Source organism: Cupressus sempervirens, chromosome 5 (genome assembly GCF_028749045.1).
Source record: "Cupressus sempervirens isolate cs-2001-9-10 chromosome 5, ASM2874904v1, whole genome shotgun sequence".
NCBI lineage: Eukaryota > Viridiplantae > Streptophyta > Pinopsida > Cupressales > Cupressaceae > Cupressus > Cupressus sempervirens.
In genome coordinates, this window is record NC_143122.1 from 1,000,567,111 (window position 1) to 1,000,592,406 (window position 25,296).

Genomic DNA, 25,296 nt, shown 5'->3' on the forward strand with positions numbered 1-25,296 from the left:
GGGTTGATATCTCTTTTTCATTTATCACTTTTTGATTGAATAACAATTTTTGTTTTGTATAACAAAAATATCTCCTCTATCATGGATATGTGAAATCGAGCCTTCATAGCTTTGCTCCTCTCTTTTTGTGATAGGTGTTTGCATGCAAGTGATTCTTGGGAGTTGTAGGTGGAGCTTTCATCAACTTCAATAAAAAAACATTACCTTTGGTCTCTATTCCATATGTGACCTCTATACCAAATTCATTTGTGATAGTGCACATTCTATCCTTGAATTGCATATTGTAACCTTCGTTAACAAGATATCCAACACCCAAAATATTATATGCTTTAGACCATCAATAAATTAAACATCACCAATGCTATTTTTACCATAGAGAGTTATAAAATCTATTATTTGACCAAACAAGGAGTGTTGTCTCCAAATTTTACACCACCACCCTCATATTAATCAATCTTCAAAAACTTATATCTCCTATCATACAGTGTGGATATCTACTATCTATTATCCATTTATCTTTCTTTTCAACATGAGAAACTAGAGATTTTTCTTCAATCATAGGGCTTTCATCCTTAATATCAATTAAAGTAATTTCTTCCTCACTTTCTCATAATCATTATTAGTATCACCCTCACTAGAGACACAATACTATTTCTTCTGACATTTAGGCTTAATCTTACTAGGTTTTTGCTTTGGAACTCTCTTAGGACATCTTGATGAAAAATTACTATTGGCCATTTCTACCCCCATTTAGCCCATCTTCAATAACTGATCTGAGAGATCTTCAATGGGCTAATTTCTTTGATGTGGGTTAACATGCAATTTGGTTGGTGTTAGCTTTCATGTTAACCTCAATCTCTTCATAAGTCGAGTTGGCTCAGTTTCTTCATGTGCCAAGCTAGTTAAATTACTTGATTGACCAAGTTAGCTCATTTTTCCTTCATGTGCCGAGTTGGGTGTTAACACATGTTTTCTATCGGGGTTAACATTGCATTAACTAATTTTACTATTTTGGGGAGTGACCTTTCTTGCTTTTGCAAAATCATGAAATTGCATGCTACTCCTTCAACCACATATTGCGAAATGTGCCAATAAATTAATTAGTTCCAAGTGGTGGATCTTTGTCTTGCTGGGATGTTTTTGATCTAATGGCTCTCATATTTTTGCACCATTACTTAGGCTTTTTACGAAGATACGACGGTTGTTAGATTTAGATGCATCTTTGGAGATTCCTTGCTTCATCTCAACCATCCATTTGATATAAAGAAAATCTTGATCAAGGGCTATGTTTTAATCAAGCGTTGGGGATTTTCCTGCAGCATCTAAGCCATCTAATTGAAACAAAGAGATCTACATCTACGGTCATCATTTTTTGGGTAGACCTAATTTATCCTACATGGGTCAACTGTATGATTTTCGTAGTGGGTTAACATTGCATGTTATCTCATCCTATGTTTTTTGATAGCAACATGAGTGGATTTTTTGTGGCCATGACACATTACCAGGACTACTTGTTTAATGCAAAAGAGGATCTTTGGGCTTTGTAATGCCAATGATGATTCCCCTCCATGCCTACTCAATGGTTTTAGAAATAATGGTGATCTTTTTAGCAGCCAAATTCTTTCTTTGGTCCTTCCTGTCACTTCACTACAACAAGTTGATTTCAAGGTCAAATTTTACTATGTTATTCATTTATTGTACTATGTAATTTTTGTTGGAGTTTGACTCAAGGTTGTATCTTAGTTATGCCTGAGCTATGAAGGAAAATTTTGTAAATTTTGTAAAGGTTAGACCCTCTTTGTTTCTCTGGCATTTTTTCTCTGGCTTTCCACTATAAATCCCCTTTTCCTTTGAACTGTATGACATTCTGCCTCATCTCCTTCATCCATTGATGTATTCTATAAGAACTATTTTCCTCTCATTGGTGTATTGTGGATATGTACAATCTTGCATGGTTGTATCTCTTTTTGGCCTATAAGTGATATATAAGTGAATTCTCTTCTTCCTTGTGTCATTTATTTGGGTTTTCTGATTTGCATGTGATTGTTCGATTAAAACAAGTCTAGATGTGTATATCTTTTAATTTCACGATGGTTCAAAAGTGCATATATGGGAAAAGATTAGTTTGAATATTTTATTTTGGTGCATCACCTCCTTAAAATAGACTAGGTAGATTTTGTTTCTTTCATCTCCTTCTCCCTTTTCCTCTCAAGAGTAGTTTAGGTGCACCTTGATAGCAAAGGAATCTAGCCTTCTCTAGAGACTCAACCTCATAGTTCAAGTCCCATAGGTTGGAGGTTATTTCCATGTTTCACAAGTTTTTCCTTCGGTAAAAACTTTGGACAAGGGTGCAAATTTTTGTGATAGCAGTTTTTGGCATGCTTAGTGGGACTCTATTCAAGAAAATTTCAAGTCTACTAGCATCAAAAGAGAAGATTTTCAAGTTGATGCCGAGGAAATAATGTTGCTCTTAGTATTCTAGGCCTTCAAGAGGCTCATTTCTACAAAGCACTTGGTGACTCTACACCCTTCATATCTAGTTTCTAGACCAAAGTTGAAGTAATTCATGTCCAAAGCTGAAACAAGGGCATCTTCTAGAGGTAAATTTCAGCATCAAGAGCTTTCATTTTCAAATCCTAGAAGGAAGAAGACTATATTGTCTTTATCAATAGTCAAGAGTATAGAGGAAACACATACCCTTGCAAGATGCATTTCCACTCCCCTTGTTGTTAGAACTCAATCTAGAATACCATCAGCTCATGTCAATAGATCACTTGCTTATATGACATAGCCTAGAGCTCATGCTTTTGCCACTTTTAATGGTGGAAGTCCCCTATTGCTAGCTCAAAGACATAACATACCAAGTTCAACTCTCAAAAGTATACCAAATTTCACTAGTGAAACTTCTATCTCTCCCTTAAAACACATTCAAGAGGTTGCAAATGCCTGCAATATCTATGGTATTACAGAGGATGATGTCGCAGTTGGGCTTCTAGCTTCATCTTTAAAAGGGAAAGCACTTCAATAGTATAGGGGTTTGGCTCATAACTCTATTATTGATTGGGATGGGTTAAGAGCAGCCCTATGCAAGCACTTTGAAAATAAAAGTAACCACCTCTCACTTTTAGAACAATTAACCACTATAAAAAGAGCCCCCCATGAATATATGACTGATTTCAACTTTAGAATCCAAAAGACATGGGATAAAACACCTACTTCAGTAAAGCCTGCCCCTAGTAATGCCTTCTCGCATTACCTCAAACCTTTAATAGTGATATTGCCACTACAAACCAAACTATGGGAGGAGATATATTACCAATTCCTTATGACATAGTAATAAAGGTAGAAAATATCCTAATACAAGGAGGAAAGCAATCTCCAAAACCTCATATGCCTTTCTTCCTTGATATGCCAAATTATCAGCCAGTGACAACCCCTATTCCCACATCCTGCACATCACAACCTCTTGTTTGACCCCTCAAGCTTCCACATCATCTAGTAAGCTAAGAGAGTTGAACGCCTTAATGCAAGAGATTGGACAAAAGTTGGAAATTCAAGATAAGAAGTTGAAGGATAGTTTCTCTATGATTCAAAAGGTGAGCAATAAAGTGGTGACTTTGGAGAGACAACATACTTAAGTGAATAAGCCTCCTCAACCTTATTATCAAAACCCTACATATAGACCTCCAAATCAAAATCAAGGTTATGCCCCACATAATCAGAATAGGCCTAATGGTAATCCCTTTGTTGCAAATGCAAATACAAACCTCAACAGGGCTTTAGTCCCTCAGAACAATTTGGCTCAAGATCAAGACTTTTGTCCTTCTTGTAATTATTCATATGGTTTTTCTATGTGCCAAAAGGTAGAATCTTTCCTAGCAGCAACTACATAGGATCTAATAATAGGATGACAATATAGTGTTGGTCAATCTACTGATGCTTCTCATCTACAGTAGCAAGGTGATTGTTCCTTCATGAACCATTAGCTAGAGGAGCATTGTCATGCCAACCATGATAACTATGATGCCATAACTCATAATACTAGAAGCAAAAGGAGAGCTATAGAGGAGGCTCCATCCTCTTCATCAAATAAGGCTGCTAAGGCTATCCCACATGCCATAAGTGCAAATGTGCCACACAATGTTGCTGCTCCATTATAAAATTAGAACAACAAAAAGACTAAAGAGCCACATCCTGCTCCCATTCATATACCAGACCCCATGGTCACTAAGGTTCTAGCCAGGTCAACATACACCCTTCTCAACATTGTAGATCAAATGAAAAGGACCAATATTGGTGTCCCTATGTGGGATGTTCTTTCAGTGCCATCTCAATTAGAATTTCTACAACAAGAATTAAAGACTCTAAGGGTACAAACCAAACCAGCTACCATGGATGATGCAACAAGTTTGGTACAACCAACAAAGGAAGGAGATACAAGTAAGAAAATTAAACCTCCTCCCTTTTATGTATCTTTCATTGTAGGGGACAAACTAGTTCATAATTGCATGATTGATTCTGGAGCTAGTAGTTATGTGATGCCTAAATGTATAGCTGACCTCCTTGATATTAAGTATGAGCCAATGGTTAGGGAAGTACTTTAGTTGGATGGTAGCTCTGTTAAGATAGTAGGAATCCTAAAACATGTAGAAATGGCATTACATGCATGCCCTAGTTGTACTGTCACACTAGACATATCAGTAGCTAAAGTTGATCCATATTTTTCTATTTACTTTTCTAGGGACTTTACTACATAGATAGGTGGTTATATTGCCTCAGATTGGTCCTATATGTTCTTCAAAACAAGATATGGGACAAAAGCCTCCCTAAGAGAAGAGCCTTTAGCCCTTAACCATATAGAAACTTATACTCCCAACCCCATAAACATGAATTGCACAATTTGGGAGGAAGATGAGGAATGCATAACTCATGAACATGATACTTCCTTAGTAGAGGTGCCCTATTACCTTTTGGATGAGTGGGTTGTTGCTTATCAATTTGATCCAATACGGGAGGTTGTAGAGATAGGTCTTGGGACATATTGCATATTTGAGTATGTCTAATCTCATGAAAATAAAAGAATGTATGAATGGATTGTGGAGTATGTTCGTCGATGGCTCAAGAAACAAAAATGGTATAGGTGCTGGTGTAATGTTAGTTTCACCTAATTTGGAGAAATACTATTTTTCATATAAACTCCAATTCAACTGCACTAATAATGTGGCAGAGTATGAAGCTCTAATCCAAGGTCTCCAATTGGCACAAAGGAGAGGTATCAAGATTTCAAAAGTATTTGGAGATAGTGAATTGGTTGTTAATCAAATCAGAAATTAGAATGTCACAAAGAACAACCTTCTCAAATCATACAAACATAGAGTTTGGGATCTACTTGAAGGAATTGAGGCTTTCAATATTTAGAGTGTCCAAGAAATAAAAATAAACATTTTAATAGGCTTGTAGCCATTGGTGCTCATTATGATATACCAGAGCATATTGCTAATGAAAAGAAGGAACAAATCAGAATTGTTGTAAGGCTTACTGTCCCAGACAATTGCACAAATTGGCAAGTGTTCGATTTTAAGGTGCAAACTATCAATTTCTTGCACAATGAAGTTGAGTTCTTTGTTAGAAGCTAGTTCAAGCTACAAAGTCAGTATGGGGATTAGATTATGAACCTGAACTCCAACAAATTGCCTAAAGTTCTAGTCATCTTAGAAGGCATTTTTTACTCTAATGATCAGGCAAGAGGCAAAGGTTCAGACTTGAACGCAAAGAGGGATGACTACACACCTGTCACTATTGATGATGGAAGGACTCTTAACTTGGGAAAGGTATGCACTGATGTTGAACAAGAAATTTTTATTAATTTATGTCAAGAATTCAATGATTCTATTGCTTGGACATATGAAGACTTATAGGGTTTTAACCCAAGTCTATTTCAGTATACCATAGATTTAAACCATGATGCAAAGCCTATTAGGCAAAAGCAAAGACCAGTTAACCCAAAGATTGAAACCTTAATGAGATAGGAACTATCCAAACTTATAGAAGCCAATATCATTTTTCCTATTAAGTACTCTTCATGGGTAGCCAATCTTGTTCTTGTTAGAAAGAATAATGGAGAGATCAGACTATGTGTAGATTTTAGGGACCTTAATAAGGCTTCTCTTAAAGATCACCATCCCCTTCCTTCTATGGAACAAATTCTGTCCAAGGTTAGTGGCTCAGAAAGGTTTTCTTAGATGGTTTTTCAAGCTATAATCAGGTGTTAGTTCAAGAGTTAAACAGATATAAGACAACATTCACTACCAAATAGGGTACCTATGCTTATTGTAAGATGTCATTTGGACTAACCAATGCAAGTGCCACATTTCATAAGGCAATGGAGATGGCCTTCAAGGGTGTGTTGGAAAATTTTGTGCTAGTCTATCTTGATGATATAACTATCTTCTCAAAACATGCAACATATCATTTTGATCATTTGAGATAGGTATTTGAAGGATGCAGAGAGTATGGCATGTCCCTAAATCCCAAGAAGTGTGTGTTTACCACCAACCAGGGAAAGCTCCTAGGACATATTGTATCAAGAAATGGGTTAACGATAGATCCAAAGAGAGTAGAAGAAATTCTCTCTCTCCCACTTCCTAATCATAAGAAAGGATTGCAGAGCTTTCTTGGCAGGATCAACTTTGTAAGAAGCTTCATTCTTGATCTTGCCTCCATGGTGAAGCCTCTCATAGCTATGTTGAAGAAGAACTTGGTGTTCACTTGGACCAAAGAAGGGAAGGCTAGTTTTGAAGAGATCAACAAATCAATTGCATCAGCTCCCACTCTTGTCAACCCCAAGTTTGATAGAGACTTCATCCTTTATTCCTTTGGAGGAGAGTCAAGTATATTGCTATTCTAACATAGCTAAATGATGAGAATTTGGAGCAGCCCATTGCTTTCTTTAGTGAGGGGCTTAAGGATTATGAAAGAAGATACAACTATGTAGAGAAGCAAGTCCTTGTTTTTTTAAGGGCTCTCAAAAAATTCAGACATATTTTGTCTCATAACAAGGTTCAGCTCTTGGTTCCACATGCAAGTATAAAGGAGTTCCTGTTGAACAAATACATCAATGAAAAGAGAGCTAGGTGGATCACAAAAGTCATGGAATATGACATTGATATTAGGATCACCAAACTTGTGAGAGGCAACGGATTGTGTGAGCAAATGGTCTCCTCTTTTGAGACACCCGAGGAGGCTACCCTCTTAATATAGGATGAGCAACCAACAAAGAATGAAAATCAAAATGATTGGTTGCACAATATGACTACTTTCTTGGTAAAGGGAAGATATCCACAAGGCCTGAATAGAGCTAAGAGAACACAGTTCAGATTGTAGTCTATCCCTTATATCTTTGTGGATGGAATACTATTTAGGAAGGATTCTAATGAAGTCCTATTGAGGTCTATCAAAATAGATCAAATCAGTAGGCTATTAAAAGAGTTCCATGATGGGCCTAATGGTGGTCATTTCTCAGCTAGGGTTACAACAATGAAGATAATGAGGGCTGGTTATTATTGGCCAACTCTTTTCAATGATTGCCACAAGTGGGTGAGGAAATGTGAGAAATGTGCTTTCTTCTCAAGAAAGAAAAGATTGGCTGCCCTTCCTCTCCATCCCATCCAAGTTGACCAGCCCTTTGCTCAATGGGATTTAGATTTTATTGGTCCAATAAACCCACCCTTTAGTGTTGATCACAAATGGATCTTGGTAGCCACAAATTATTTCATGAGATGGATAGAAGCGGTAGCTTTGAAAGATGTAGCAGACACTTCAGTGATTGAGTTCCTTGATGGGATAGTAACCAGATTCGATGTCCCTTGAACCATCATATCAAATAATGCCAAATCTTTTGTTGGAACTCATATATGCTCTTGGGCTCTAGAATATGGAATATATTTAAGCAATTCCTCAAATTATGATCCCCAAGGGAATGGCTTGGTATAATCCTCTAATAAGAACCTCATCAGAATAATGAAGATGAAAATTGAAGACTATCAAATGTGTTGGCATGCTAAGTTGAAGACTGCCCTTTGGGCCGACAGAATCACACCCAAGAGAGCAATTGGGAACTTGCCTTTCACGTTAGTATATGGAAGGGAAGTAAGGCTTCCTATTTCACTTGAGTTTCCCTCTCTTGAATTAGCTCATCAATTGGAGCTAGTTGATGATGATGCTATGACAATCAGGTTGGCTCAAATAATGGAACTGGAGGGAAAAAAAAAAAAGCAGCAAGCTATGCATACACTTGAGGTACATCAATAATAGGTCAAAAGAAGCTTTGACAAGAAGGTTACAGCTAGAATCTTTAAAGGAGACCTTGTTCTCAAGTGGGACGCTAATAAAGACAAGCCAGGTAGGCACTCCAAATTTGATGCTATGTGGAGTGGCCCATATATTATCACCAGTTGCCAAGAGGCCAATGCTTTTCAGCTATCCATGCCTGATGGTGAAGTTCTCCCAATTCCAGTCAATGGGATTCACGTTAAATCTTTCTTTTAGAGGAGGTTAAAGGCTTTTTGTACATATTAGAGTTGTTTTCTTGATTTCCAATAAGTGCACAAGCACATCTTTCTTGCTTGGAGTTGTTCTGAGCCTTTTCGGAGCTCCCTGGAGTTTTTTTGTTTTTTTTTGGTTACAGATTTTGTGAAGTTGCAGGTGAGATAACACATTGTTTCTTGTTGGTGACTCTATGCTCAATGGATTGCTTAAGGCCACTGATCTATGCTTAGTAGGCAAGCATCTCGTTGAGTCACCAAAAATGTTGGCTATTTCTACCCCCATTTAGCCCATCATCGATAACCGATTTGAGAGATCTTTAATGGGCTTATTTCTTTGATGTGGGTTAACATGCAATTTGGTTGGTGTTAACTTTCGTGTTAACTCGGTCTCTTCATAAGCTGAGTTGGCTTAGTTTTTTCATGTGTTGAGCTAATTAAATTCCTTCATTGACTGAGTTGGCTCATTTTTTCCTTCATGTGTCAAGTTGCACGTTAACACACGTTTTTTGCCAGGGTTAACATTTTGCATTAAGTACTTTTGCTATTTTGGGGAGTGACCTTTCTTGCTTCCAAAAAATCATGAATTGCATGCTGCTCCTTCAACTGAGTATTGGGAAATGTGCCAATAAATGAATTAGTGCCAAGTGGTGGATCTTTGTCTTGCTCGAATGTTTTTGATCTAATGGCTTTTGTATTTTTGCACCATTACTTAGGCCTTTTACGAAGATGCAATGGTCATTAGATTTAGATGCATCTTTGGAGATTCCTTGCTTCATCCTAGTTGTCCATTTGATATAAAGAACATCTTGATCAAGGGCTATGTTTTAATCAAGCATTGGGGATTTTCTTGCGGCATCTAAACCATCTAATTCAAACAAAGAGATCTACATCTACGATCATCATTATTTGGGAAAATCTGATTTATCCCACATGGGTCAACTCTATGATTTTTGCAGTGGGTTAACATTGCATGTTATCCCATCCTGTGTTCTTTGACAATAGCACAAGTGGATTTATTGTGGCCATGAAACATTACCAGGACTACTCATTAATGCAAAAGAGGCTCTTTGGTCTTTGTAATGCCAATGATGATTCCCCTCCATGCCTATTCAATGGTTTCGGAAATAATGATGATCTTTTTAGCTGCCAAATTCTTTCTTTGGCCCTTCCTGTCACTTCACTACAACAAGTTGATTTTAAGGTCAAATTTCACTCTGATATTCATTTATTGTACTCTGGAATTGTTGTTGGAGTTTGACTCAAGGTTGTATCTCAGCTATGCTTGAGCTATAAAGGCAAATTTTGTAAAAGTTAGACCCTCTCTATTTCTTTGGCATTTTTTTATCTAGCTTCACATTGTAATTCCCCTTTTCCTCTAAACTGTATGAGATTCTGCCTCATCTCCTTCATCCATTGATGTATTGTGCAATAACTATTTGCCTCTCATTGGTGTATTGTGGATATCTACAATCTTGCATGATTGTGTCTCTTTTTGGCCTATAAATGATATATAAGTGAATTCTCTTCTTCCTTGTGTCATTTATTTGGGTTTTCTGATCTGCATCTGATTATTTGATTAAAACAAGTTTGGATGTATATATCTTTTGGTGTCATGATGGTTCAAAAGTGCATATATGGGCAGAGATTGGTTTGAACATTTTATTTTGGTGCATCACCTCCTTAGAATAGATTAGGTAGATTTTGTTTCTTGCATCTCCTTCTCCCTTTTCTCGTCAAGAGTATTTTAGGTGCACCCTAATAGCAAATGAATTTGGCCTTCTCTGAAGACTTGAAACCTCAGAGTTCAATTCCACAACTTGGAGGTTGTTTCCATGTTTCACAAGGTTGTCTTTAGGTAAAAAATTTGGACAAGGGTACACAAATTTGTGACAATAATTACCAATATTCTTACATGAACAATATTTCAGGGTAACTTTCTTTCATACTTACCTTCACCTCTAGGTATCCTTTTGGAAATCAAGACTTTTAGCTCATTCATCATCTTCTTCTTCTTCCTGAACCTTTTCCCATTCCTTAACATATCTACCCAATCTTCCATGACTTGTAGAAAATTCATAATCAATATTTTTCTTATCCTTATAAATAATAGATACAAATTTAGATTAAACTTTAGGTCAAGCAACAATTAATTTATTCTTTTTATAAGCATATAATTTACCAACCAATGTATCTCTTGTCACAATATAAATAAATATGATCTCCTCACTAGTTACAACTTTGGAATCAATGGATGATGACAAGGATCTCGACATCTTGGATAAAATCTAATCTTTGGTAATGGTTCCACCAACACATTTGATTCCACATACAATCTTTGTTATCTTTTACACATAGGTCTTAATTATTTCATCTTCACTCATCCTAATGGATTTCATATTTCCTTGTAAACTTTGTAGCTTGGCTTACTTCACATATTTGTCTTGTTTATAAAGTGCTTCCAATTTCATCCATACTTCATTACTAGTTATAAAGTCCATAACATCTATAAATTTAGGATTAATTAAGGCATTGAATAGTACCTCCTTAGCAATCATGGCCCACAAAATAGTAGGGGCCTACCATCCTACCTTGGCCCCTTGCGAATATTAGGGGTAGGGGGTGTATTTCCCTTTAAGGCCCTTACCCTTTGTCATAGTAGGGGTAGGTCTAGGGAATCAAAAGAGGAGCATGTGTACCACCTTCTGGTAAGTTTTATCTCTCTAGGGTTGCCTGACTACAGTATGGGTCCATGCCTCCAAACCATTTTGTTTGTAGGGCAAGAAACATATTATTCTATGGGCCTATCCCTTCCTTGAGCTTTTGCATCATTAGTAGTTTCTCCATTCCATCCCCTAGGTAGGAGTCTATAGCCCTATCAAATAGTTAGGGTAAGACCTTCCCCTTAGAATAGTAAGGTTGGGTAGGAGTAGTCTCATTAGCAGGGTAAGGCCTTCCAAATAGAAGCAAAGCTTTCCTATGGAACTATATAGAAAGAACTTGGGGCATATAAATCGAACAAATTTCGCCTTGCCCTATCCTTCCTACACCCCCACCAAGTAGACTGATTTGTGTGTTGCGGAAGAATTACTTCATATCAACTTTACATGCATTGTCGAGATTTTCAAGAGGGCCATAAAAATTCTTTGTAATAGTCCAATACTCTATTCCTATATCGATTAGATATGTCATCATCCTTCCTTTACATAGGGCATAGTTAGTTCCATCAAAATTTGGACTATCATTCTTTATAACTCATTATAAATCTTGTGATGAAATCAAGCTTCCAAAAGAGGACCAAACAACTCTAATACCAATTGCTAGGACTAGCAATGTATAAGAGGGGTGACAAGGGGGTGTTTTAGTTGCGAAAATATCAAAAACTTACACCATTCACCATAATATATATATAAATAATAAAATACAATGAACAAGAAATGACACCATAACACATAACACCAATTTTTTTGACATGGACACCTGTAAGGAGAACAACCACAGTGGGGATTAAACCCACTAGATAATGTACTAACACATATAAAACCCTATGAAAGGTTGATCAAGAATGCATAAACATTCAAGCATTCAGCTGGAGTTCATTGGTCAAATACTAAAAGAGGAGCAACTCTGATTTGGACAACAATCTATCTAAAATGAGGGCAACAACCCTTATCTAGGAAACAACCCAAAAGGTGGACTATAATCCACTGAAAAAGTGAACTAATTGATAGTATCAACTATGCAAATACAATTCCAATAAAGTACATGAACTCTATTCAATTCCATTCAATCCTCTTCTCAAGGTCTCTAATATTAGACCACTTACTTTCCTTTGTATCACAATCTTTCACCACATCCATATTTATAATCTTAGCTTCACATCATCATCACAACATACTCACATGCCTCTCATGTCCAATTCACCAAATAATTCCTTTCTCAAATACAAGTCCATAACTCTTCATTACCTCAACATAGTAAGAGTCATTAGTTCAAAATAAATCACATTGTCCAATACAAGCATTAACTAAGATGTTGCCACAACAACAATTAAAATCATTAATCAAAGAAACACATTTCTTGATTGAGTCGACCAAGAAACATTTCATTGTCACCTATGTAAAGAAGAATCTATCATCTAGATCTTTGATGCACAAATAAAATTCAGTAGTGCATATCCACATTTGAATAACATCACTAGCTTCACATATAATGATTCAACTCCATTGAAGCTTTCCTAATAAAATACTAAAGTAGTTTTCATAACAATTCATAAGAAAAAATTGTCTTCAACCAATCTTTGATAATTTCACTATAACTCTTGCAAATGACAACATTAATACTTGTGATGACATATTTATCATCTCAACACATTCTTGAAAATATGATCTTAGCTACACATGTCCTTATCCTCAAAATTATGTCTTCATCAAAATGATTAAGTACAAAAGTCAACTCAAGAACACTTATTGTCTAACACACATGTTAACATCAATGAAAAAATATTAATGTCAAACCACAAGCTAGAGTAACGAGCAAAAATCTATTAGGAATCTTTCCCAATATCCAATAGTTCCCTAATGGAATATGACTTGCCCATAGGCAAACATGGGGTCTTGTGAGATATGGGGATCATCTACATGCGATTATTGCTTTTACCAATCCATTACCATTCACCATTAACTTTCCTTGAGCTTTTAGGAAATGCTTCTCCTTCTGACCCCTAACTACCTACCAACCATCATTGGCTATCTCTACTATGTTTCCTTTGTAAGCAACATTTTTTGTATTCTTTTGCTAACTCTCTACTACAAGGTTCGATGCAGTAATAACAAGCTTATTAGACACCCCTAAAGATGAGGGAACAAAAATCCCTGTGGATGGCTGTGGAAGGTTTCCTAGAAACCTGAAACAATTGTAATTTGCATATTTCCTTACATAGTTGTTGTAGAATGACCATGAATTATTTGCCCTTCTAATTGAGACAATATTTCTTCAAGCAGGCAAGTCAAAAGTGAATATAAGAACATAGCCATTTTTTCATTTAGCTAAACCATAATAAAACTTTTAATGCAAGCAACTTTTTATATTTTAGTTGATAATTTAGCCACTAGGCTATTTGTGGGAACTTTGTTCCTGGAAATAGAATTTTTGACAGAAAAGTTGTCAATTAACTAGAAAATTGTAAATCCTTCCCCTTAATTATTTACTGACCAGTTTTTATCTCACTCCACTTTTAACTCTTGTTTTGATATTTATTAGTTGTTATCTCCTCTTTTACCTATTATTTTTCTTTTTCTATTTATTTTTAAAAAAATAACTTCTTCTCTACATTATTTTTTCTATTTCTCTTATTATTTTTTCCTAATAGATTTTGTGATGGATTTTTTTTAAATGATTTTTTTCATATTTGATAAATTGAGTTTAAATAAATAATATTTATTAATTAATTTAAAGATATTAGTAAATGTTATGTAATATAAATTGAAAATTATTAATAATCTAATTCGCTCACATAAGATTATATTTAAAATCTTCATTTTTAACTATTGTTTTTATTTTCCCATTTATTTAAAAAACAATTACTTGCGAACTCCACATTAGCTCATATTGTGATTGTATATATTTAACTTTTGATTTTTAAAATTGATTTAGGTTTTAGTTTTTAAATTATTTTAATTTATTTTTATATTAGTTTAGATTTTTTTTTAAATATTGTTTTTAGTTTCTATAATTTATTTAGTCAATAGAATATTTGTTAGATATGTCGTTATTTTTCATATATATATATATATATATATATATATATATATATATATATATATATATATATATATATATTTGTATTTCTCTTATTAATTTTTCATAAAGATTTTTTTAATAGAATTTTTTAATTGATTTTTTTTCATGTTTGATAATTGAATTTAAATAAATAATATTTATTAATCTATTTAAAATATTTTAGTAAATATTATGTTATTTAAATTGAAAATTATTAATAATATAATTTGCTCACATAAGATTATATTTTAAATTTTTTAAATTATCAACCACATATTGCACAAAATGTGTACAATGCTTGTATAAGAATATATTGATAATAGAATCTAAAAAGATAGGGTGTGGTCCCATGGAGGGGCTTCCTAAAAAAATTTAGTGGGTGTTCTAGATAATTTTTAGGATTATTTTAAAGCGGTAGGTCCCATGAATTTGTAGTGAAGTTATTCTTGAAAAGTTTAAGCCCCATAATTTACGGAAGCGGGTGGTCTCATGAATTATTTTTATTTAACATATTTGATTCACTTACTAAATAAATAAAAATAGTTTAAAAAATTATCGATAAAAAAATAGAAATTGGTATATGATTAACAAGTGGCAAAAGAAAAACTTAACTTGGTGGAGCAATTTCTAGCCCGTCAGCTTTGTAGGGGTTGCTATTATTTAGGAGAAGATTCTAATTAATCTTATAGAAAATCATTTTTTGGTTTCATGGGACCACCCGCTCCATAAAAATAGATTGTGTAGTGCCCCTCATAGGACCGCACCCTTATTTTTCCTCCATTTTCCTTCACACCCCTTCGATTTTCTCATTGCACTCCATAATAAATTGCTACTTTCCTTCATTTTCCTTCACACCCATTTGATTTTCTCATTGCACTCCATAAGATAGATAGATAAAATTTTAACATCCACGAGGCTAAAAATAGCCTATGGGACAGCAAGACAACTCAAGCAGACTTAAGTAGCAATGTTCGCAGCTTGTGCAGGATGATGATGAGTCCACCCAATTGCTCAATGTACTCTTTGTTGAATAGGTTATGCCAAGAACTATCACATATAGTGTCCACAAATTTATCTCTACTACTCTTATAGGCCTCACATTCTAAAGTAAAGTGTTGTTCAGTTTCCACTTTCCCAAAATTGCAGAATCTACAAATTCTCTCTTCCCAAGCCTCCTTTGGCCTCTTCCAACGTCTGATCTCACAACGAAGTTGCTGAGAGTTGGTTCTCAAGCTGAGCAATAAGAATTTTAGCCCTCCAAGAAATGTTGGCTCCTATGTATGCTTTTTGGAGTTGATCACAAGCAGGGTTGAACTCATTTATATAATATAATTTCTTCCTTCCGATCTCGCTTCCCCAATTTCTCTTGTAGAATTTTTCCATGACAAAGACCTTTATTTCTTTACTATTTGTGAGGCACATAATGAATTGATTATTCCATTTACTCATCCATTTGATGTTTTTTTGCATCCATGTCCTTTTTCACTCTGTGTCACTAAAGACAACTTTAGGCCATCTATCCTCTTCCATTTTTTTGATTCTTTTTAAATAGCTTAAAAGGCGAACCATAACAAGTGCCTCAATAGGAGCAGCCCCCATTTCACTTAGCATGATATCATATGGAACAGTGCTTTTGATTTTAAACTTGCTTGTGATCAAGCACTTTTGGATTCCTTCAATTTGTTTCCATTGTGCTATAGTAGTGTTGCTAGCCCATAATTCACACCAGTAAAGAACAACTGGCAGCACAAGAAGACCGAACAAGGTTTGAATAGTTTTCCAATCCCACAACTCCGCTTCATGGCACCTATTTTGAAGAGCATAAAAAGCCTTCCACCAACCTAATATCCTTTTATACTTGCAGCTAGACCAGCTTAGTTTTTTGTTGAAATCGATGCCAAGGTATTTATACTCCGCAACTTCTTCAAGAACACTTCCATTGTAATAAAATTCATGTTGGTGCTATTTTTTATTATTAGAAAAAATTATAACCTTAGTCTTGCTGATATTGACCTGCATCCCCACCATTTCGCAAAAGCGCTCAAGAGAAGATAGATGATCTTGCAAACCACAGGTAGATTTGACAATTACAATGAGATCGTCTGCATATAGGAGCAACTTTATAACAAATTCACCTAGCTGAATGCCTTCACCCTTTTGCATGTTTAACCACTCTTCCAATTTGTCAATATATAAACCAAACAAAGTAGGAGATAAAGGGCAGCCCTGTTTGACCTCGATATTGCTCCTAAAACATTCTAAAATGCCATCTGAAGTTCTGGTTTTGATTTCACCTCTTCGTACATCCTATGAGCAGCAGCTCTGAGATGCATAGGAATCCCCAATTCTTCCATCCTAAACCAAAGCTTGTCTCTCAGGATGGTGTCAAAAGCCTTTTTAAAGTCGACAAAGCAACAAAATACCTCTTCCTTTTTCTCTCTCTTTTTCAATAATGTGTCTCAAAGTGACACAGTGATCCACTGTCGAGTGCTTTGGCCTAAAACCAGCTTGCCCTTTAGCACGTTTATGGTTTTCTTCTACCCATTTGCTGATCCTAGTTTCTATCATGCTGCCAAAAAGTTTAGCAAAGAGGGGATTGATCATTATAGTCCTGTAGTTGGAGGGATTGTTAACATCACCACTCTTAAAAAGTGGTATTGCAAGGCTGATTGTCCAATCTTTCGGAAACCCTTCTTGGCAAATTTTGTTGAAAATTTCAGTGATGTGCGGTGTAAGAGTTTTCATACCCCACTTCAGATATTCTGCTTGGAGTGCAACAAGGGCTTTTGCTTTACCTCCACCTAACTTCTTAATCCCTGCCTCTATCTCTTGCACAGTGAAAAGATTTGTATCATCGTTAACCAAAGGTCGCCGTCCCACTCCACCCTCTTGTTCATAAAGTTTCTTAGCATATTCAAACCATTGGGTGGCAGTAATATTATTATTTTCAGTTTGTTTTCTCCTTGGTTGGAGTTCTTTCCAAAAACGTTTGGGGTTATTTCTGCCCAAAAGAATTAGCTCCTCTCTCCTTGTGAACATAAAATCAGTTTTTTTTCTTCTTTAGGATCTATTTGTAGGCCTTAATGTCAAGGTTAGTTTTATTTGACTCCCTTAAGTTTCTCCTAGCCCTCTTGCATTCCTTATCAAACCAAAGCATTGGCTGGAAAACAATCCCGTTTGGTTGCAAGCATAGGAATTGACAATTAGAATAGAAAATTTGAATGAGAATGGAGAATGAAGAATAGGAATGGAAAAATGCAATCCAATCTTGTTTATCCCTTATTTGGTTATGCAAGCTTAAATTGGAATAGGGTTAACTTGCAATCGGTGCCATTTGAAAATATTTTTGAAGATGCAATCGGCGCCATTGGAAAATCGTTGAAATATTTGAAAATATTGAAAATAGAGTTCCAGCGCTCACCCTAGGTCAAAGTGGATTTGAAAATTTAATCAAATTTGAGAAAGTTAAAATGAATGCAAGAATAACAATTTCAATTACAAGTATTTTGTGGAATGGACAAAAACTCATTTTTGAGCTAAAATGAAAATACATATTCCTATTCCCTATTCCAATTCCACGCACCAAACAAAAAATACGAATCATATTCTAATTTCCTATTCCTATTCCGGTTGTATTCCAGCAACCAAACGGGCCATTAGTAATAATAAATTGCTACTACGATTTGAAGTTAGTACGAGCGTTCGCAAATACCACGTTTAAAGCACGAAAGCCGCGAATATACATTTAAAAGCAATGCTAGAACTCTGGAGAAATGGAGCCTAGCGGAACGGAACAAGGTAAGCCATGAACCACCTACCTTCGCAATGCTCTTATACATTTAAAAAAGCAGTGCGAAAACTCTGGAAAATTGGTGCCTAGCAGAACGGAACAAGGTCAGCAATGAATCCCCCTAACTTCGCAATGCTCAGCTCAGCTTCTAATTCAAATCGTATTCAAAACCAGTCGCCAGCACCTGTAAATGTAAATCACAACTATTCGCAAACATCTGGAAATAATCAGTATGTTCAAAACCCCAACCCTAATGCCAATCTGCCGCCGTTTATCCCCAGACCGTGCTTCAACAACTACGACAATTCAATTATGCTTCCACAACCATTTCCTGGAAATACTTCAGTGCATTCAGATTTTGTCCCCTCCAGCGGTTCATTTTCAGTCACCACTAAAAATGACTCAAGTTCTCTAAATCGAAATGACCTAAATGGCCAAAACACGAATGACACAGATAACCAAATCTTACAGTACTCATGTACTCAATATCAAAATAATCTAATCAGCCAAAATCCAAATAACCTAAATGCCCAAACCCTAGACTATTCAAATACTCGATACCCAAGTAACTTAGATGTCCAAAATAATGACAATCCAAATTCCCTAATTCTACATACCCTTAGTATGGAGGAGACTATTAGGGTTTTCAAAGACTTAATCTCGCACGCAGAATCAACCTTTAAGAAAATAACCAATCTGCTGAAGCTGAATAGTCCATCCGATTGGAGTCGAGAATTTTCAGTATGCCCATTTGATTGTTGTCATCGAATGCCGCCAGAACACCTTTTTCGGCATTCACTTTCCTGCCCTGCATCTCCTGCAACGGTGGATGCAGAGGTTCTGTCAAGACTGAGGTATCCTAAAACCCTAAAATGGGAGAAGGATTTAATTCAACTTGAAACCCCAAGGTTTAGTGACATGCTAGGCTGTAATTCAGACCCCCTCATTTCCATAGAAGAGGAGGGCTTCTCGGATAGTGATTTTTTCTACAAGGATTCCCCAGGTGTTGTAAATTCATTTCAGTGGGAGATTAGAAAAAGTTTCGTGTTACCCAGGATTCTGGCCAAAGAATGTGTAGAAAATGAAAATGAAACTGGCAACGTTTCCCTTTCAGTTATATGTGACACGAATTGTGTCATACTCCTTCCTTCTGAATATTGGGCTTTAAGGAGAGAAGTTGAAGGATGGACAGATTTCCCTCTGAGATACTCCTTCATAGCACTTGAGGCTGCAATGGGAATAGGGAGTATTAAGGAATCTGAGATTGTTAGGTGGTTACTTTTAAATTCTCCTACTTATGGTATCATAATTGATTTGCCAATGGCCCAGCATATAGTTATACTTTTGAAGCTTTGCCTAAGAGCCATTTTGCGTGAAACAAATGGGATTTATCAGAGAGAGAAAGAGAGGAAAAGTTTCTCTGATGAAAATAAGTGGGATATGGACAAATTTGTTGACAGCATCAATACAGAATCGATCAGGCAATCAGATTGTTTTGACTGTCCTGCTCTGCTTGAAAGCACAACATGGCTGGCTTCTCAGATGTCTATTTTATATGGTCAGGCATGTGGCAAAGGTTTGGTAATTGGCATGCTCCGGCATTCTTTTCTCTGTGTGGGTAACACAGTCTCGTGCCTTACCGTCAATAATGAGCAAGCAATTAGTAAATTGTTAGAAAATTCATCAGAAGTCTTGAGCACTATAGGTGAATCTGATGGAATAGTAAACAAAACCGTTGGTGCAGATGAGGATGGATATTTTTTTTCAAGCATAGGGGAGGATCCATGTAAGTTTAGTTGTGACTTGAGCTCTGAGGTTGGACACAGAGACAAGTTTGAACGAAAGGATGGACTGATTTTGGAGAGCAGGGTATTTGTGTCTCAGGTTGCTGCAGCAGTTTCTGCCTTGCAGGAACGTTTTCTTCTGGAAGAAAGAATCAGAGGACTCAGACATACAAGAAGACTTTCAAAGTTTCAGCTGTAAGTATTTTCTTGTTTACAAGCCCACCCACATTGCACCTCTACAGACTTTCAAATAGAGTTACATATTTACATTATGTCTGGTCTAGTGGCTTCTGAAATCAAAACATCATCCTTTCTTGTGAACTTGCAACTCGGATCTTAATTTAATAAGCAGTTGTGAATAATGCGAGCTTATATGGGTATTAAAGCCCTATGTGGTCACAGAACTTAGATGTCCTCTACTTTAATTGCAGGTTGTTTTAGGTTGGGCAGTTGCATCTTTTTTGCTTTGCTTCCGCTAATGTGCACAATGGCTTTAATAGCCTGTATGAGTTAGATTTTTAGTTGTGCTGGAGTAGGATTTGCCACAACTCATGATATTGTAAACGTTGCCTTCAGATATGAGTATTCAAATGGACTATTGATCCTAATTTGTACGAGACTCTGGAGTGTTATTTATTTTCATGTAGTATAGCTGTATATTTAATGAAAGTTTTAAATTACATATAGTTTTCTATTCTTTATTAAATACAAATTAGCTGTTTATCGTGTCACTTTTTCCTTCCTGGAGGGTATTAGGCAAAACAGTATCTAATTCCAAACGTTGTGCCACTTATTGTGATACAATAGTTCAAGTTGGTTGTGGCTAGGTTTCTCCATATTTGACAATAGTAGCACGTAAATGTTCTATTTTAGAGTTACACTATATGGTGGGAATTGGAATTGATGTGATGCAGTTTAATCTCTAGGAAACTCTATTCTCTATGTTACCTTCTTTAATGGCTATGCTGACTTTGGCAGATTAGCTGAACATGACAATGCTGTGAAGAAGGCTGCTACTGAGCGAGAAAAGCGATTGGATTATAAGCCAATACTTGAGCATGATGGCCTTGTTTGGCAGCGTTCTTCTTATCAGGTAGTCTTGGTTTTAACTAGCTTCTGGTTAGTTCTCTTGACTGGTTTTTTTAATCTGCCCATATTGCATTGTGGTGTAGATTCTATTTTAAACAATTTTACTGGCAAATAGATAGGACCCTTTGTTGCTTCCAAGTACTTCTAGGAGAATCAAACCCTGAACTGTGCTTAATACAAAAACTATTATAGTCTACCAGGTTAAAGCTTTGCTCAGTCAAATGTATGTATGTTTGTAAGATAAAATAACATTTAAAAGAATGCCCATCTGTGAGAAATTAGAATTTGTATCATTGTTCTACTGATTTTTTTATCATTCATCAACTGAATTTTTTGTTTTTTAGGAGTTTGAAATTTCTCTTTGACTGGCTTATTATATTAGATTATGATATTTGCTTGTGTATTAAAAACACTAAACCCTGAATGTCTTAAGTTTTAACTGTAACCTTTCTGATTGCTGCCTGTCTTTTTGCACTCGGGGCTGTCACCTCAAAATTTTCTTTTGGTAACCTCTGCATTGTGTATTTATTGAGAAATAGCACTTCATTCGTTTTAACTTGATAGTTCCTTTTACCTTCTTTGTTTATTGAAATAGCTATAAAAGTGTGCATGGTTATATATTACCTGGACATATTTGTATGTATGATAATCTTCTTGTGGTTGACTTATTGCTTATTTGAATTTTTATTGCTGGAACTGTTTTGTTTGCACATGTTGCATTCCATAAATTTAAAAGAATTTACTTTTATATTTTGCAAAATGCAAGTGCCTACACAAAACTTATATTAGTCAACTTCATTTAGGTTTTTTTTTCTTTGTTTAGTACAGCTTGTATTGAATATGTACTGAACTCATTGTCTGCATGTGTAGAATTCCAACAAGCATAAAACCATGGAAGAATTATTAGCTGAGAAACGAGATTATAGGCGCCGACGGATGTCATATCGTGGAAAAAAGGTCAAACGAACTCCATCACAGGTAGATGATTTTTCTCTGAGATATATTAATTTTTTTGGCACTTTTAGTGAGGACCTCTGATGCTTTTTCAAAGTCTTTCTATCTTTGGTTGTTTGGGTTGTATTTAAAGTATTATAGTTGCTGTGGAATTTGATTCTTTTAACTGATTTACCTTCACATTTAATACATTTTCGAATGTTTTCAAAATAAGTAATTCAATTACATTTCTAATTTAAAAGTTTTTTTCTTTTAAAGGTGCTACACGATATAATCGAGGGACACATGGAAGAAATTGAGTTGGCAGGAGGCATTGGTTGTTTTGTGAAGGGAGCATCTGAAACACCACAAATTGCAACAGAGTCCATTCCTTCAGATAGGGGGACCGGGAGTAAGCAGCAGTATGAAAGTACTGATTCCCTCTTTTCTCACAAGGGCGATGGACTGTCTTTCAGAAGCAATTCAGGTAAGATCGATCTGCATCTTGAGAGTATGAGATTTGGCAAGTCCAGAAGTTCTCATATGCCCTCACATAGTTATAAAGATGATCATAACAAAATGTATAAGCATGAGCATCAGACAGGAAATGATTATGCTCAGGATGATGACATTGACAAACATTATCAAGACAACATGCTCTATGATGACGATGTTTCCCATAATTCTGGCTTTGCTTTAGATAAAAAATTGGTACAGGGTTATGAAACTAGATATGAGAGCAGCTCACATGATAGGAAGTTGGATTCCTTTCTCTCTAAAAGAAATGATAGATTATCTTTCAGAAACAATTCTGATAATACAGATCCAGATCTGGACAAAAGATCTGTAAAGGGGTATGAATCTAGATATGACAGTAGATCAGATGACATGAAACACAAATCGGTCTTTTCTAACAAGAAAGATAGATTATCTTTCAAAAGCAATTCTGATAGGACGGATCCAGAGAGGATGGGATTTAGCAAATCCAGAAGTTCTCATACGCCTTCACGAAATTCTTCTGATGATTGTAACAAAATGGATAAGCAAGAGCATCTTATGAGGAATGATCATGCTCATAACAATGACAATGACAAACATCATAGTGCCGACTTGTTCCATGATGAAGATGTTTCCCATTGTTCTCACTCTGCTTTGGATAAAAGATTCTTAGAGGGGTTGGAAACTAGATATGACAGTCGATCACACGACAGGAAGCCTGACATTCATTTGCACAAAGAAAGGAATTCTAGTAGATCTCATCACAGAAGTGAAAGCAGGCACAGAAGTGAAAGCAGGAACAGAAATGAAAGCAGACAAAGAAGCAGGTCACATGAAAGAAAACAAAGGGGCGTGGATGGCAAGTTTGAGAAAAACAGTTCAACTGATAGGTATTGAACTACTTTTCATTGTGGGTCACATGAGTTGGCTCATGGAAGCTAAGAACAAAATCCAAGAAGCAAAATTGAGAGATGAAAGAGAACCAGGAATGATATGGGTTCAGATGGCATGGTAAATGGTAGAAGTAAAACAAGTAGTTAGTTTTGAGAGCAAGACAGGTTTGGAGAATCTTGAAATAAAATATAAGCTGACACCAGGAGAAAGGATCATTTCTTTGTCATGCCTGGTATGTTTATCTACAGATGGCATTTAGAAAATTATTTCTATCAGTCATGTGCATTCTATCCATCTTTTGCTCATTTTATGTAACCGAATTGTGCAGTCATGAGCTGTCCTTTTGAGGCTTCAAGGTTTTGACTGCATCCGTATCCTTTCTATGTATCCTTCAATTTCCTGTCTCTGAAATGGTTGTCTTGTTGAACCTTGTCAATGAATTCACATTCAATTTTCTTTTTTTCCATTAATGGATATGTTTGCTTTGAGGTTTTTAATTATTATAACTTGTAATGCCTGTGTAGATTTTTAAGTATTTTCTTGTGTTGCTAATTATTTTGGAATATATCTATCAGTCCTTCATTACAAGTTTTGCTAGGTATCATTTGTCTGAACTCATGTAGGTTCATAGTGGTCGATGGCAACCCTTACAGTTATTGTTGTTTAACTTCTCAGTTGTGAATCTGAATACTGCTAAAATTTTCCTTTGCATATGACTATTATAGCCATAAGATAATGTAATAAATGACTAGAATGGTTTGAACTTCCTGTTAGTAAAGTTCCCTCATCTTTAATTTTCATTACCATCTGCATGCATTTTGGGCTAGTTTATGGCAGAAATATTTAGGTTTACATATACTACTATTAGAGTAAATTCAGATTCTTTTCAGCAATTTTTCTGGCAAATATGAAACAACAAGGGATAAAGCACAGAAAATTCTCTCTAGGTTAGCTTGTCAGGCACACATGAAAATATAGGAAAATGACATTGGAGGGTGTAAGTTTAGGGGTTGGTGGTAATATAAATTTTAAGCACTCTGGAAAAAGAATCAAGTTGAAATGTTTCACCATTTGAAAGTTATTGCATTTTAAAGTTGTCCGAAGACCTCCTAAAAGCGCTTCGGAGTCAGATTTCAGGCACTAAATAGCATCATAGTGCCTTGAAAAATGGGAGATCACCATAGTTTGTCTATAGCACTATGGAACACTTAGAGAGCTTTCCAACGGTATAAACAATTCATTAATCAGAGTCTTGGGTCAAAAGTTATGCTTCTCAGAAGTCAAACCACTTTTTTTGGAACCTTCTAAATTCTAGATCTTTTATTTTGGCACGTGACTGCCAAATTTCATAATATAAATTTCATTCTTGGCCCTAACCCTAGAGTAGGCTATTTAAGGTCCATCCTTGGAGTGAAAAGTAGTTTTTGGGGAGTTTTGGAGAAGGTAATGTGAGAAGGGTTTTTCTTTGGAACCTGATAATATTGTAGCCCATAGGGCATATAGTTGGGTTTGTTTCGACTATAATGCATGTAAAAACTTATTATTTCAGATAAAAGCAATTTCCTTTTTGTTGTTCATTTGTGTCACGAGTTGTGCCTTCATCAAGTGGTACCAGAGCAGGATTTCCGTAGTGTGTAAACAAATCATTGACTGAGAGATAATTTGCATGAGGATTGTGGTTTTGGGTTGTGAGATAATTGTGAAAATGTCTCCACAAAGGAATTGTGGTGGAAGAGCCTGAGGTGTTACAAAAGAGGGTTTTAGAGCCTTCTAGAGGCAAGTGGAAGCCTTGCAAGAATAATTGTGAAGAGGGATTGATGTTGGGGCAAGAGACGAAAGTGAGGAAGAATATGAAGAAGAAGGGCAAGTTCAAGAGGTTCAGGAAGCAGAGAGGGATCTTAAGGTTGATAGGCTTCTCAAGGTTATTTCCTAAATTGGAAAAAGATAAGTATAAATAACAATAAAAGGTAGAATAAAAGTGCAC

The 25,296-nt window shown here is 35.8% G+C and overlaps 1 protein-coding gene across 2 annotated transcripts; it reads left to right on the forward strand.

Annotated features, from left to right (window-relative positions):
- The first annotated feature begins 18,018 nt into the window (after positions 1 to 18,018).
- On the forward strand, positions 18,019 to 23,812 carry LOC149559290 (U11/U12 small nuclear ribonucleoprotein). Of its 2 annotated transcripts, XR_016365131.1 has the most exons (5): positions 18,093 to 20,093; positions 20,877 to 20,991; positions 21,858 to 21,965; positions 22,200 to 23,544; positions 23,641 to 23,812. XR_016365131.1 is itself a non-coding variant. In XM_089833209.1 (4 exons), exons 1-4 carry the CDS (start codon positions 18,226 to 18,228, stop codon positions 23,313 to 23,315), a joined length of 3,207 nt encoding a protein of 1,068 aa, XP_089689335.1. In that variant the 5' UTR covers positions 18,019 to 18,225; the 3' UTR covers positions 23,316 to 23,812. The 2 variants fall into 2 exon arrangements, 1 of the variants encoding a protein (XP_089689335.1); XM_089833209.1 differs by having other exon boundaries at positions 18,019 to 20,093; positions 22,200 to 23,812.
- Positions 23,813 to 25,296: the final 1,484 nt, after the last annotated feature.